The sequence below is a fragment of the Heterodontus francisci genome, chromosome 5 (genome assembly GCF_036365525.1).
Source record: "Heterodontus francisci isolate sHetFra1 chromosome 5, sHetFra1.hap1, whole genome shotgun sequence".
Taxonomy (NCBI): domain Eukaryota; kingdom Metazoa; phylum Chordata; class Chondrichthyes; order Heterodontiformes; family Heterodontidae; genus Heterodontus; species Heterodontus francisci.
The window spans coordinates 42,969,108-42,985,320 of NC_090375.1; the positions used below are offsets into that span (position 1 = coordinate 42,969,108).

Genomic DNA, 16,213 nt, shown 5'->3' on the forward strand with positions numbered 1-16,213 from the left:
ATTAAATCTCCCCTCAGTCTCCTTTGATCTAAGGAAAACAACCCTAGTTTTTCCAACATTACCTTGTGACGAAATTCTCCCATCCCTGGAACCATTCTGGTAAATATCCTCTGCACCCTCTCAAGGGCCCTCACATCTTTCCCGAAGTGTGGTGACCAGAACTGGAAGTAAAACTCCAGTTGGAGCCTGACTAGAGCTTTATCAAGTTTCAGCATAACTCCCTTGCTTTTGTACTCAATGCCTCTATTTATGAAACACAAGATCCCATATGCTTTACTAACCACTCTCTCAATATGTCCTGCTGCCTTCAAAGATTGATGCACATGCACCCCTAGGTCCCTCTGTTCTTGCACACTCCTTAGAACTGTGCCATTAAGTATATATTGCCTCTACTTATTCCTTCTGCCAAAATGTATCACCTCACACTTGTCAGTATTAAATTCCATCTGCCACTTGCCTACCCATTCTGCTAACCTATCAATGTCTTGTTGCAGGCAGTTCATATCATCCTCAATGTTTGCCACACCTCCAAGTTTGTTGCCATCAGCAAATTTAGAGATTCTACTTCAAGATCCAATCATTTATATATAGCAAAAAAAAAACAGACGTCCCAGCACTGACCCTTGGGAGCACCACTGTCTCCCATCCTCCAGTCTGAAAAGTAACCATTTACTACAATTCACTGCTTTCTGTCCTTAAGCCAATTTATTATCCAATTGGACACTGACCCTCCTATTCCATGAGCCTCAATTTTGTCAGCCAGCCTTTTATGTGGCACCTTATCAAACATCTTCCTAAAATCCATATAAACAGCATCCACCACATTCCCCTCATCAACCCTCTCTGTTACCTCATCAAAAAATTCAGTTAGATGAGTCAAGCATGATCTGCCTTTTCCAAATTCGTGCTATCCTTAATTAACTCGAACCTCTCCAAGTGCCTGTTGATTTTATTTTCCTGATTATTGTTTCTAAAACTTTACTGACCACTGATGTTAATCGAACTGGCCTGTAGTTGCCACGACTGTCCATACAACCTTTCTTGAATAAGGGTGTCATATTTGCCACTTTCCAATTCTCTAGCACCTCCCCTGTATCCAGGGAAGATTGCAAGATTATGGTAAGCCCTTCCACTATCTCCATCCCCACTTCCTTTATTTTTTAAGGATGGTATTACAAGGAGCTCATGGATTTCTTCATCATCAAGATAGACTGATCCATTAAGCTTCTCCTGTTGCTTCCCATTTTCCCTTTCTCTCCACTCAGTAGTTCTCCACTATCCCAGCCCTATCTCCTGCCTGTTCTAGTTGCTCTCCCATCAACCCAGTGACCTTTCCAAGCTCATCTCATCCACGAGATCCCTCCACACCATTCAAACTAAACTTTGAACCACTCAGCTTCCCTTCTTGGTCCCCATGCTAGCTGAAATTGTAAATGATTACCTCTCCTCAAGCATTTCCCCCTCCCTTTGGAAACTGCAATCATCCTCACCTCCCCAAAATGCTACAACCATGCTAACTAATGCATTAACTACAACCTCCCTTTCTTCTGTATGATTCATGAACATGTTGTCACCTCCCAGATCTGTGCCTAGTTTTAATTTCTTTAAACAGCTTTCTATCCCTCCCACAGCACTGAAACAATCCTAATTGAAGTCATGGATGTCATTCTCTCTGACTGTCAGCACAGTACATTATCTTTCCTCATTTGGTCTGGAACCTTTGACATGGTTGATCACTGCTTCAGTGCCTGTCCTCCGTTATCCAACGTGGCAGGACTGTTCTCATTCGGTTTACTCTTAACTTTCCGGTTGTATTCAGAACACCTTGAGCAGTGGTTACTCTTCCCACCCCACGCCATCAACATAAGAGTCCCCCTAGGATCTATCCTTGGCCTCACATCTTACTTATCTACGTTCTGTCTTTAGCAACATCATCCACAGACATGGTATCAACTTCTGCACAAATGCTGATGGTATGCAGCTCTACTTCTTCACTATCTCTGTCAACCCTCCCACAAGCTCTGTTGTCAGATTGCTTGTCCAGTATCCATTTTTTGGTGAGCTATAATTTCCTCTAATTAAACTTTGTCCCTCTTCACAAACTTTCTATCCTTGCCACTGACTTTATACTTCTCTATGGCAACTTAATCAAAGAACAAAGAACAAAGAAAATTACAGCACAGGAACAGACCCTTCGGCCCTCCAAGCCTGCGCCGATCCAGATCCTCTATCTAAACCTGTCACCTATTTTCTAAGGGTCTGTATCTCTTTGCTTCCTGCCCATTCATGTATCTGTCTAGATATATATTAAAAGACGTTATCGTGCCCGCGTCTACCACCTCCACTGGCAACACGTTCCAGGCACCCACCACCCTCTGCGTAAAGAACTTTCCACGCATATCCCCCCTAAACTTTTCCCCTCTCACTTTGAACTCGTGACCCCTAGCAAGATTCCTAATCAGATCGAATCTGTTTGAAACTTTGGGGTCCTGTTTTACTCTGAGCTGAGTTTCTGACCCCATATTCTCTCCAGCACAAAGACCAGCTGCATCCAACTCATTAATACCAACCACCTCCGCACCACCCTCAGCCCATCTGCCACTGACATTTTCATTTATTTTCTTGTTAAAGCAAACATGATTACCCCAGCATTCTCCTGGCTGCACCCTCTGATACTTTCAGCTCGTCCAATTGTGCTACCTGTTCCCTCTCCTGCACCATGTCCTGTTCGCCCACTGACTCTGTCCTTGCTGACCTACACTGTGTCCTGCTATCCCAATACCTCAGTTTTAAAATTCTAACCTTGTATTTAAAACCCACCATAACCTTGCCCTCCAAAAACTTCTTCACCCAACAATCAGGTCTCTTGGGCATTCCTTCCCCTCTTGTCTTCCCACCATTGGTGGCTGTGCCTTCAGCCACAAGGCATCATGCTCCGGAATTCCCTCACTAAACCTCTCTGCTTCTCGACGCCTCTCTTTTTTTAAGGCATTCCTTAAAATCTACCTCAAAATAGGAGAGACAGTACCATAGTAGTTAATGTACTAGTAATCCACAGGCCTGGACTAATGCTCTGGAGACATGAGTTCAAATCCCATACGGCAGCTGGGGGAATTTAAATTCAATTAATTAATAAATCTGGGATAAAATGCTAGTCTCATTGATAATGATGATGGAATTACTGGATTGTCATAAAAACCGATCTGTTTCATTAATATCCTTCGGGGGAGGAAGTCTGCCACCCTGACCCGGTCTGGCCTAGATGTGACTCCAGATCCACACCAATGTGGTTGAGTCTTAACTGCCCTCTGAAATGGCCTAGCAAGCCAATCAATTGTAGGCAGCTCACCACCACCTGCTCAAGGGCAATTCAGGATGCGCAATAAATGTTCTCCTTGACCTCGATGTTGACATCCCAAGAATGAATAAAAAAACTCATTGACCAAGCTTGTGATCAGTCCTGTTTGTTTAAGTAAGCATCTGTTTTTCCTTCAGTATTTGTTTTTCTATATTAAAGTTGTTATGCATCTTGTTGTTGTAGTAGCAGCAGCAGTAGTCGCAATATTAAAGGAACAACAAGTGATGGTGACAGAGAGTTAGTTTTACCTTACATATGGAAGCTAACCCTGTCCTTGCTAATAATGTTGCCAAGGGATGACAAAGTTGATGAATAGGAGCTGAGCAAGGATAGAGTCTGGGGATACATTGCAGATGATGATGAGAGGAAACAGAGCCATTTAGGCAGATCCAGTTATTGCATTGGGACAGGTGGGAGTGGAGCCACAAGAGCATGGTATCATCAGAAGGACTCGTGGAAGAGTGGTGTTAGTGAAGTAATTGATAGTGTTGAAGGTGGTAGAGAGCTTGAAGAAGAATAGACAGTATGTCATATTCACACAGGAAGCCATTATTTACTCTGATTAGATGCTCGGGCCACAGCTGTTCACAATCTATATAAATGATTTGAACGTGCGGACTGAATGTAATCTTTCCAAATTTGCTGATGACACAAAACTAGATGGGAATGTAAGTTGTGAGGAAGACGCAAGGACGCTTCAAACAGACTTGGACAGGCTAAGTGAATGGGCAAGAACACGGCAGATGGAATATAATGTGAATAAGTGTGAAGTTATCCACTATGATAGAAAAAACAGAAAGACAGAATATTTTTTAAATGGTGAGAGGTTGGGAAGTGTTGATGTCCAAAGAGACCTGGATATCCTTGTTTGTGAGTCACTAAAAGCTAGCATGCAGATGCAATGATCAGTAAGGAAGGCAAATAGTATGTTGGCCTTCATAGCAAGGGGATTTGAGAACAGGAGTAAAGATGTCTTGCTGCAATTGTGTAGAGCCTTAGTGAGACCATACCTGGAGTATTGTGTACAGTTTTGGTCTCCTTAGCTAAGGAAGGATATACTTGCCATAAAGAGAGTGCAACAGAGGTTCACCAGGCTAATCCCTGGGATGATGGGATTGTCTTATGAGGAGAGATTGAGGAAACCGGGCCTATATTCTGTGGAGTTTCGAAGAATGAGAGGTGATCTCATTAAAACTAACAAAATTCTTGCAGGGTGTGACAGGGTGGATCTAGACAGGATGTTTCCCCTGGCTGGTCAGTCTAGAACCAGGGGACATAATCACAGAATAAGGGGTGGGCCATTTAAGACTGAGATGAGGAGGAACTTCTTTACTCAGAGGGTGGTGAATCTGTGGAATTCTCTACCCCAGAGGGCTGTGGAAGCTCAATCATTGAGCATGTTCAAGGCAGAAATCGATAGATTACTGGAGACTAATGACGTCAAGGGGTATGGTGATAGCATGGAAAAGTGGCATTGAAGTTGATGATCAGCCATAATCTAATTGAATGGCAGAGCAGACTCAATGGGCTGAATGGCCTACTCCTGTACCTATTGTTCCTCACTGCTGTAGTCTAGTCAGAACTTCAGTTGGAATGTCTGAAACAGGGAATGGCCAGAGGAATGAGAGAGACACTCAGGGAAAGTCACTGAAGAAGACAATGCAAACAAAGTGAATTAGAAATGTTTTTGCAGAGAGAAGGGACTGATGACAATGGTAAGAAAGTGTCAGCTATACTGATCTCGGGAAAGAGATTTCAGCTTGTTATGTCTTATTGTTCTTCTGTTCCTAAGAATTCTCTTCAAGGGTATTCTAGTAATTTAAAAAAAAATGATAGTAATCAGAATTGTGTTGCACAGCAATTTTGGACATTTTTTTTATGTATTCTAAGTGGTTGTTTGTTCTTTTATGTAGGTGATTCAGTCCCCAGCCCATCCTTCATTCATGACAACACAGTTTACAGCAAGATATTCCAGATCCTGTACAGAAATGAAGAGATTGTAGTGAACGATCCCAGTCTTTTCAGAGTTCACCTGTTGTTGGATGGAGAAAGGGTGAGTTATGTTATTGATTACTGTGCTCTTTGGGCAACAGTACTGCAAAGGAAAGGATAAATTTATTGTCCATAGAGGGGAGTTGCATTTCAAGAGAGCATGAGTCACATTTTTAACATGACTGTATTGTAGCCCAGTTTTGGACCTCTGCTTCCATCTTGCATGGCTCTCTGCTGGTAGAATGATGGCTGAATTCACCCAATAATCTATTCTCTTCACAACTGTCATCAAAAATTAATGGCAAACCTGCATTTGTAATGTCGTTTGTAATGTTTTGTTTGATTAGCTGTCTCTTATTATAAACTTTGGGAACATAACAAACAGTAACAAACATATAAAAACCAGATCAATAGAATGCAATTGGGCAGTTTAATGAGCTATTAACTACACAGCAAAAAGATCAAATAAATAATGGAATGCCCTGTGTATAAGAGGTAGTCAAAACTGTTGTATCGACAATCGTCTTCACACTGTTGTCTTAAATCAGTTTACTTACCATAAGGTTCTCAGCATCCTTTGTCAGTATCTACATGATTAATATTGAACATACATACAAACATACGAACTAGGAGCAGGAGTAGGCTATTCGGCCCCTCGAGCCTATAAGATCATGGCTGATCTGACTAATTGTTGTCTAATTTGGAAAAAGATTGACAGGAGAACAATCAAAACAGTTATAGAAAGATAGGATATTGAGCTTTATTATGCAAAAATTAAAAAGAAAATACTGGGCCAAATCAGGAATCTTGTACTTAAAAAAAAAACACCAGGATCACTGGGCAAGGCCCCGATTACACACTGACACCACAATGAGCTGATCTTGCTGAATGCTGGTAGGTCAGATCATACACTCGCAGCATTGCTTGAGGCTTGCAGTGGAAGCAAGGCAAAGTTTTTTTTAAAATTCTTTTTTATGGGATGTGGCTAGGCCACCATTTATTGCCCATCCCTTATTGCCCTTGAGAAGGTGGTGGTGAGCTGCGTTCTTGAACTGTGGTAGTCCTTAGGGTGTAGGTACACCCACAGAGCTCTTAGGAAGGGAGTTCCAGGATTTTGACCCAGCGACAGTGAAGGAACCGCGATATAGTTCCAAGTTAGGATGGTGTGTGGCTTGGATGGGAACTTGCAGGTGATAATGTTCTCATGCATCTGTTGCCCTTGTCCTTCTAGTTGGTCGAGGTTGTGGATTTGGAAAATGCTGTCTAAGGAGCCTTGGTGAGTTGCTGCAGTGCATCTTGTAGATGGTACACACTGTTGCCACTGTAGGCTGGATTCTACGACGTAAAGGTCGGTGGCGAAGCTGCTTTTGCCTGGCCCGGGGATCCGACCCGCATTTTACAGGTCCCCGGGCTTTAATTGTTCCGAGGCGGGACTTCCACCCGCTTGAGGTGGGGTGAAATTCCGGTCTGTGTGTCAGTGGTGAAAGGATTGAATGTTGAATGTAGTGGGTGGGGTGCCAATCAAGCGGGCTGCTTTGACCTGGATGGTGTCGAGCTCTTGGGTGTTGTTGGAGCTGCACCTATGCAGGCAATTGGAGAGTATTCCATCATACTCCTGACTTGTGCCTTGTAGATGGTAGACAGGCATTGGGGAGTCAGGAGATGAGTTACTCGCTGCAGAATTCCCAGCCTCTGACCTGCTCTTATATCCACAGTATTTGTGTAGCTGCTCCCGTTCGGTTTCTGGTGAATGGTAATCCCCAGGATGTTATTGGTGGTGGATTCAGCAATGGGAATGCCATTGAACAGCAAGGGGAGATGGTTAGATTCTCTTATGTTTGGGATAGTCATTGCTTGGCACTTGTGTGGCACGAATGTTACTTGCCACTTATCAGCCCAAGCCTGATGTTGTCCAGGTCTTGCTGCTTGTGGACACAGGCTGCTTCAGTATCTGAGGAGTCGCGAATGGTGCTCAACATTGTGCAATCATCAGTGAACATCCCCACTTCTGACCTTATGATGGAGGGTGGGTCATTGATGAAGCAGCTGTAGATAGAATATCATGAGCAGTCAGTCTTTTAAGCACTGGTCCGAACATTAAATTATAGGAATACAAATGTCGAACCATTTTAAAGGAGAGGGGAATGTAATAACCAAGAACGAAGGGAATACTTCAAATGGAGGTATAAAGCAAATGAGCCAATGATGTATGATGCTGCCCTGACTTCTGTTTTGCGATGGCAAAATGGTGAGAGAGGTTTGGGGATAGTGTGGGATGGTGTAGTTAAGGTAGAAGATCAGCCGTGATCTTATTGAATGGCGGCACAGTCTAGAAGGATCAAATGGCCTACTCCTCTTATTTCTTATATTCTTATGAGCAGTTGCATGAGGACCATGCAAGAATGCTGCACTCTCCAGTTCTCCACTTTTTCTCACACTCCTCTTCCTGCACCCCAATCTGTGGACAGACACAATGTAGATTCTGCAAAGACCTTGGTGCAGTGTATTGGAATATCAGTGTCCAGAATTTCTTCACCAACCATTATATGGTCAGCATTATGCATGTATATGCTCAGTTGTGAATGCATAAAACAATTATAAACAATCAGCACTTTAAAAAAAATGTGACTAAAGTGACTCATTGCTATTTTGCTAAAAATTGTTTTATACAAATATATTCAGTATTTTTAAATGACACTTTAAAAGCAGCATGAAAAATGCTTCAGTAAAGAAGCTAAATTAAAAAAAAACATAATAATTTTATTGGTGTGATAAGCTGTTGTATTGTTTTTGAGTCATCTGCCTCGGGTGAATCAAAAAGACTGGAATACAATAGTTCAATTTTTAAATGCTAGAAGGTTTCATGAAATCTTTTCCTCCACCTGCTCCCCACTCCAGAGTCCCTTCCATCCTGTGGAGAAACTCCTCTGCTTGGCTTCTTCATGATGACAGATTTTCAACTATATTCCCTTTGTTTGAAAATCAATTCAAATATGATTTACAGAAAATAAAAACAAAAATAGAACTGTGACATTTGCAGAGATGCATGTAAGCAGTCAGCATGTTCACACATGATATCTCACTTTGGGAAAATGTGCAGCAGCTGGGCAAAAAGCAGCCCAGAGGAAATATCTGAGGGATTTTCCGGTGTAAAACAAAATTGTTATTTAGGGAAAACATACATCCTGCTGATGTATCAAGAGAGTTGTTAAATCATTTAATATACATGAAATGTGTACATCTGACAGGTCTGCAAATGTTGTTGTGAAAATGTGAGTTATTGAGGCCATAACATTAGCAGCTTATGCTAAAAGGTACAAGCTCTCGCCAAGTGGGGCAGGATTTTGCTCTTTGGGTCAGGACCCCAACAGCATGATCAAATGGCGATCACAACTCTGGACTGTGTGGCAAACAGTCAACTGGCAGTGATTTTTCCCAAATTGGCCAGTTAGTGGCCAGAGGGCAGGCTCACAGTCCGATGAAGGGTGGGCTCTTGAGGCTGGAGGGCCAACAGGAGGCTATTCAGCACGGAAGGTGGACCAGCCTGCAGTTCAGGTAAGAGAGCGAGAGGGCACCGCCACTTAAAATTTAGAGGTTTAAAAAATGGCTACAGCACCCAGGCCAACATTATGGAGGGAGAACCCCTCCACAGAGCGGCCTATGGCCAAAGCTGTGGCCAGGCGGGTGGGTGGGCCTCAGTGCCTGCCTGGATCACGCTCCCCCTGGCCTGTCACCGGAAGGCCACCTCCAGGTAGATAACCTAATCCCTGGCATCCCGAGGGCCTGCAAGCCAACTGAAAAATTCCAGTCGGCCTCTGACAATAGGCCTTAATCCTTAACTGGATCCATGCTACTTGCGGGTGGGTAGCCCTTCAGCCGCTGATCTAGGAAATGGCCTGGGGGTGGAATGGTGCCGGCAAACTGGCATGTTGGCCAGCATTGTGAATTTCCCCACCCACCCGCCTCCATACTCGCCCCCCCCCCCACCACCCCCCCCCCCCCCTCACCGTATGGGGGCAAAACTCCTACCCGTGGTGCTTATATGATACTCTTCAGTTGGAAATATATTCTTTGGATATCGGTCTTTCCCTTACAGTGTTCACCCTTCTTGTTCTGTTGATTTTGTTTCATGTTGGGGTTAAAATTGTGCTGGTGCCAGCTCCTCTGATATTCAATGAACAATGGGCACCACCAATCTAAAATGGGAACTCTCACTAATTCTCCTCTCCCCCCACATCCCCTTCCTGTTTCCAGCTGAGGCCAATTGTAGAAGTTCTGTCATTGTCCGACTTGCAATTAGCTAACTTAATATGAATGAAGGATCGATTCTGCAACCTTACTGCTCTGTAGATTTCATTGTATCACTCGGCAGTGTGTTTACCATTTCAGTCATCAGGGGAACTTCTTTACAGAATTGACACTAATTTTCAATTAGGTATAGGTTTTATGGTCAATTTTTCTTCATCTGACCAGCAGTTGATTTATGTTGCAATGTCTTGTGAAACTGCCTGAAATGAGTGTAAAAATCTTTCTAAATTTAAAGTCAAATGTGTTGAGCCGCATCTAGTAAATATTGCTTCAAGATACTTTAAAACAGATGTACTGGAATTGTTTATTTTTTTTAACAAGTATATGTATCAACCGATCTGTGATGTTGTAGCTGGGTAATTTGGGGTCTGTAGCACAATATTTAGCTGCTAATTTCTCAGGTAATTTCTGTGGAGAAATAATCCAACTCTGCATTTTGAGATTAATTATTGTTGATTTGCAAAATGTCTTTAGATTGATGAATGCTGGACTGTCTAATGCTTTGAGGGATCTGAGGTTATCTCAATGTCAGGAAAACTGGCAGGAATTAATTTTTTTCTCTTTTTATATATGCTTTTATTTTAAAAATGCTGAATTGGAATGTGTTTGAGATTATGCAAAGTGTGACAACAAGCCTGAAAACTTGAAATATATACATGGGTATAAAATATATGGGTATGGTAAATCAGTTGATACTGATTTACAATGACAGCAGTGTTATGCATAATGCTAAAGTTTATCTGTATTTAAGGTAGCCTGTCCCTTTTAAGTCAATAAAGTCCAATTTCTGTAAGTAAATGCAATCATCGGTTACTTTGAATTTAATGTGATTTAGTCAGGGAACTTTGCAGCTTTGAATTTGCTTATTGGCTTCAGGTCACAGCTCAGAAGCAACCAGTATTTTCTGGTTGCTTTGTACATTTAATAAAGTGTACTGCCTGGAGTGTGAGCTGTTTGCCTGCACTGATTTGTTTTTAACATTAAAAAAGTTCCAATTGTAGCTCAGAAGTGGCAGAAACCAGCAGAGTAAATCTAATACATCATGGACCATGACTCGGCTAATCTCTGAAGTGAAAACTCAAGACTTTTGGAAGCATTAAGCATTAACTGAAGGATATGAAATCAAAATAAATTTTTATCCAAAAAATCTTGTTTATTCACTTATCCTGGACAGTATTAGCTAGGAGAAATAAATGGATTATTTTCAAATCACATCTGATCAGTACTGTCACTCTATGTACAGCCAGGAATGGAGAGTCTGTGGTCGCAGGATAAAAGAGCATTTAAGGCAAAAGGTGAATGGATTGTGAGATTTTTTTTCAGTTTAATTAAGCTAACGCTTCTCTACCAAGTCAAGTCTCATTATAACTACAAATAAAATTCATTTCTCATCTTGAAAATTTATGGACACATTTCTTATTGGTGTTTCTTAGGGTCTTTGTTAAACAAATTGGCCTAATGTTCCTCGAGTGTCACACATGTATTCCTCCTAAGCTCAAAATGCATATTTCTACAAACTCTTCCTTTTGAATAAACTGTCCGTTTATTTAAATAAATTCTTCTTCTTTTCTTTCTTTTCTTTAAATAAATACTGAAATAAATACTCATTATAGTATCTTCTATTCTAATAAACTCATTCCCTGAATCTCTAAATGGTGGAACTCCCTACTGAAGGATGTATTTTATTCCTTATTCAGAACACAAAAGGTCAAGGACCAAGTAAGACAAGGTAACTATTTTCTAACTTTAAATTATTTGACATACAACATGACAATTTTTAACATAAAGAAAATACTAGCATATCATGCATCTCTTTTGTCCAGTGAATGCAACTCAGGGCAAAGAATTAATCAAGTTACTTGTCCTTTTCCAGCCGTCACATGTGGTTCTCCTGAAATCCCTTGTAGGATGGGCTCTTTTATATAATTTTCTTTTAAATCTGCTGTTTGATCATCATACATTATGTGGGTTGATTTCAATAACAAAAACATTCTTATCGGTTTGCTGGCTTTGCTTCCTTAACTCTCCAGCTGTCCACATTATTTATCAGTTACTTTAGCTAACGATGGGTGCATTTCATCTTACTGATACATACACTTCTCTCTCCAAATATCCTGGGCAACAAACAAAAATCATACATCCTGATTTTGGTCTTCCAGATTTTCTTTTACAAAGAAATCAAGGGTTCCAATTCCAATATTTTAGTGATTTTAAAACAAGTATCAAATGTCAACAATGAAAAGTACTAAATCCTTCACGACTTCTTTCCTGTTACAGTGAACAGACTCTTAAACTTAAAAGTTAATGTATCCTAGCTACTGCTTCCTGATTTACCATGTCTGGGAAATTCCTCTGTAACTTCACTGGAAGTGCGGCGTAAACCCCATTTATGCACGTAAACGAGATGGGCGTGGCACTTCCAATGAATTTTAGTCAACAGAGCGTAACCAGCTCCGAGGAATTTCCTGGCCCATATCTTTGAACCCAGGTCTTGAGGAATGGATCATTTGCCACTTAATCTAATTTTAATTAATTGTTGTGGGTTCATTTTCCACTCCAAAACTTGAGCACAAAAATCCAGACTGAGACTCCTGTGCAGTGCTGAGGGAGTGCTGTCTTTCAGATGAGACGTTAAACCGAGGCCCCATCTGCCTGCTCATGTGGGAAGAAGAGCAAGGGAGTTATCGCAGGCATCCTGGCCAATATTTATCCCTCAATCAACATCACAAAAAAAAATGATCTGGTCATTATGACATTGTTGCTTGTGGGAGTTTGCTGTGCATAATTTGGGTGCCACATTTTCTCCATTACAACAGTGACAACACTTCAAAAAGTACTTAATTGGCTGTAAAGTGTTTTGACAACTCCAGTGCTCATGAAAAGTGCTATATAAGTACAAGTCTTTCTGTGTTATTTTAATGGGGAACAACTCAGATTTTTATTTGTTGAAGGGGAATTCTATGCTACTGAATCTTCTCATAATCCCGAAGATTTAAAGATGGCTATAACTTCTTGTTCACCATGGCCTTGAATCTGCCTTTGTTTCAATATTTAATCCTTTCAATTCACTGGTAAGATACGCGCATGAGGCATCATTGATTAAACCTGGTCTTCAATCAGATTAGAAGATACTCAAGGTTAGTTCCCTTGCCTCCCATTAAGGTAGTTCCTAGAATGGATTTTTGCATGTACTTTCTCACAGCAAACTCTGTGCACTCGCTGTGGAGAATTTCATGGGGCCTGCAAGAGCAGGAATAGTAGGGTGAGGAGTATTAATTAGGCGGGAGCTGATATTTTGATTTCCCTATGGGTTCAAAAGTAGAGATTAAATCAGTGTTACGACCAGGTGAGAAAGGTGTCTAGGGGTCTTTCCCAGCCTTCACCTGGTCTTACTGTAACAGGGTTTTAATTTTAAACACACCGTGTTTTGAGTTCCCCCTTGGTGAATCCTTGTTCACCACTTTCCAATTATAAGGCAAAGAAAGAAGCACAAACAGGCTTTATTAGGTTTAAGGAAGAAAAGTGAAATTTATTAAAACTTAAACTTAAATTCTAATTCGGTTAACACCTACGGATACATGCCGCGCCCCATGCTAGCATGCATACGTGATACGCACATGCAAATAGAGACAGAAAAGAGCAGAAGAAAAATAAAGTGAAAAAGCTTGAGGCAATCTCTGAAGGGGGTTTGTTACTGTGCTTCGAGCTCACTGTGAAGTCCTTGATTGTAGGTAGTCTTGGTTTTCGTTGGGGCCCAGTATTCTTTTTAAACTATGTTCACTGTTTAAGCTACATATCTTAATACACAGGGCCCAGTTCTTTGCAGACAGAAAGAACATGTACAAACATTGTGCATGTATCAGCTAAACAAAATAAGTGACAGCCATTCGCTGGTTCGTTCTGCAGGGCAATGCTTTGACCAATCAGAGTCAATCTGCCTGGTTTAAATTTCAAACAAAGCTTGGCAGTTAACTGTCAGTCATAATAAACTGGTGCATTCTTGATGAAAATGCCCCCTCCAATCAGATTTCACTTGCCAACCAATCAGCATCTGTTCTCATACAGTATAAAGTTGTTGTTTTCCCTTACATTAGTATTCTTGTGGATTATCCTGATGAGTGCAAGACGAAAAGCTTTGACAACTTGTCTCTGTTTGCAGCAATATTTAAGGGAACTGTTTGTTTTTTTTTAGCAAGAAGAAATATTTCTAACTGCTATGTTTGATACACTGAGTGACTGCCATGTGACAAGCCAACTCCATCTGTGGTTTTAAACTTGTGTCTTTCTGCAGCAGAGAAAGGAGAAGCAACTGGTCTGACATGTGCAGACCCAAGTGGAGGGTCTCTTTCTCTCCCTCTCTCGTTCTCTCTCTTTCACTTTCGTTTTCTCTCTTTCTCTTTTTCTCTCTCTCTCCATTTCAGCTTATAAGCTTCAACTTCTGCCTATTAACTGACCACCTTTGCATACTCCGGCTACAATCAGAAACCCCTTTGGAGGAAATCATCTGCATTGCTATCTCAAAGGGATCTACCAAACCACTCATCTACCTCTTCAAACTAAAAGTCTCAGGATTACTGAATTCAGCTAGAAACCAGCCAAATCACCAAATGTCACAGACTGTACACCCCTTTTTTCTATGCATTCTAACACAACCAATCCAGCTGTCCCCACTCTGTAACCTATTTGTGTGCATGCAAACTTCTAGTGTGTGTGTGTGAGTGAAAGTCAGCATGTAGTTTACTATTTTTATTAGTTTGTATCAGGTACAATAAAGTTAACCTCTTTTTTTTACTCGTTCCATGGGATCTGGGCGTCGCTGGCTAGAACAGTATTTATTGCCCATCCCTAATTGCCCTTGTGAAGGTGGTGGTGAGCTGCCTTCTTGAACTACTGCTGTCCTTGTGGGGTAGGTACACCCACAGTGTTTTAGGAAGGGAGTTCTAGGATTTTGACCCAGCGACAGTGAAGGAACGGCAATATAGTTCCGAGTCAGGATGGTGTGTGACTTGGAGGAGAATTTGCAGTCGTGATGTCTCCATGCATCTGCTGCCCTTGTCATGGGTTTGGAAGGTGCTGTCCAAGGAGCCTTGGTGCATTGCTGCAGTGCATCTTGCTGCCACTGTACGTCAGTGGTCGAGGGAGTGAATTTTGAAGGTGGCGGATAGAGTGCCAATTAAGCAGGCTGATTTGACCTCGATGGTGTCGAGCTGTGTTGTTGGAACCGCACCCATCCAGGCAAGTGGAAAGTATTCCATCACACTCCTGACTTGTGCCTTGTAGATGGTGGAAAGGCATTGGGGAGTCAGGAGGTGAGTTACTCGCCACAGGATTCCTGGCCCCTGACTTGCTCTGTAGCCATGGTATTTATATAGAGTCATAGAGTTATGCAGCACAGAAACAGGCCCTTCGGCCCATCGTGTCTGTGCCAGCCATCCAGCACCCGACTATTCTAATCCCATATTCCTGTACTTGGCCCATAGCCTTGTATGCTATGGCGTTTCAAGTACTCATCTAAATACTTTTTTAATGTTGTGAGGGTTCCTGCCTCCACCAGCTCTTCAGGCAGTGCGTTCCAGATTCCAACCACCCTTTGGGTGAAAAATGCTTTCCTCGATTCCCCCCTAAACTTCCTGCCCCTTACCCTAAATCTATGTCCCCTGGTTCTTGTGCCCCGTCAGCCTTCTCTGCTCCGAGGATAACAACCCTTGCCTTTTCAGTCTCTCTTCATAGCTGAAATGCTCCAGCCCAGGCAACATCCTGGTGAATCTCCTCTGCACCCTCTCCAGTGCAATCACATCCTTCCTATAGTGCGGTGCCCAAAACTGTACACAGTACTCCAGCTGTGGTCTAACTAGCGTTTTATACAGCTCCATCATAACCTCCCTGCTCTTATATTCTATGCCTCGGCTAATAAAGGCAAGTATCCCATATACCTTCCTAACCACCTTATCTACCTGTGCTGCTGCCTTCAGTGATCTATGGACAAGTACACCAAGTTCCTTCTGACCTTCTGTACTTCCTAGGGTCCTACCATCCATTGTATATTCCCTTCCTTGTTATTCCTCCCAAAATGCATTACCTCACACTTTTCAGGATTAAATTCCATTTGCCACTGCTCCGCCCATCTTACCAGCCCATCAATATCTCCTTGTAATCTAAGGCTTTCCTCCTCACTATTTACAACACCACCAATTTTCGTGTCATCTGCGAACTTACTGATCATACCTCCTATATTCACGTCCAAATCATTAATGTGCACTACAAAAAGCAAGAGTCCCAGCACCGATCCCTGTGGTACACCATTGGTCACAGGCTTCCAATCACAAAAACAGCCCTCGACCATTACCCTCTGCCTCCTGCCACGAAGCAAATTTTGGATCCAATTTGCCAAATTACCCTGAATCCCATGGGCTCTTATCTTCTTCACCAATCTCCCATGCGGGACCTTATCAAAAGCCTTACTGAAATCCATGTATACTACATCAACTGCTTTACCCCCATCGACACATCTAGTCACCTCCTCGAAAAATTCAGTCATGTTAGTTAGACACGATT

The 16,213-nt window shown here is 42.0% G+C and overlaps 1 protein-coding gene across 3 annotated transcripts in view; it reads left to right on the forward strand.

Moving 5' to 3' along the window:
* fam135b (family with sequence similarity 135 member B) overlaps positions 1–16,213 on the forward strand; it is a 548,259-nt gene that overhangs the window by 301,584 nt on the left and 230,462 nt on the right. For all 3 annotated transcript variants that reach the window (XM_068031369.1, XM_068031370.1, XM_068031371.1), the window contains one exon: positions 5,272–5,411. In XM_068031369.1, the coding sequence (XP_067887470.1) occupies positions 5,272–5,411 (140 nt within the window). The remainder of the gene's footprint in view (positions 1–5,271; positions 5,412–16,213) is intronic.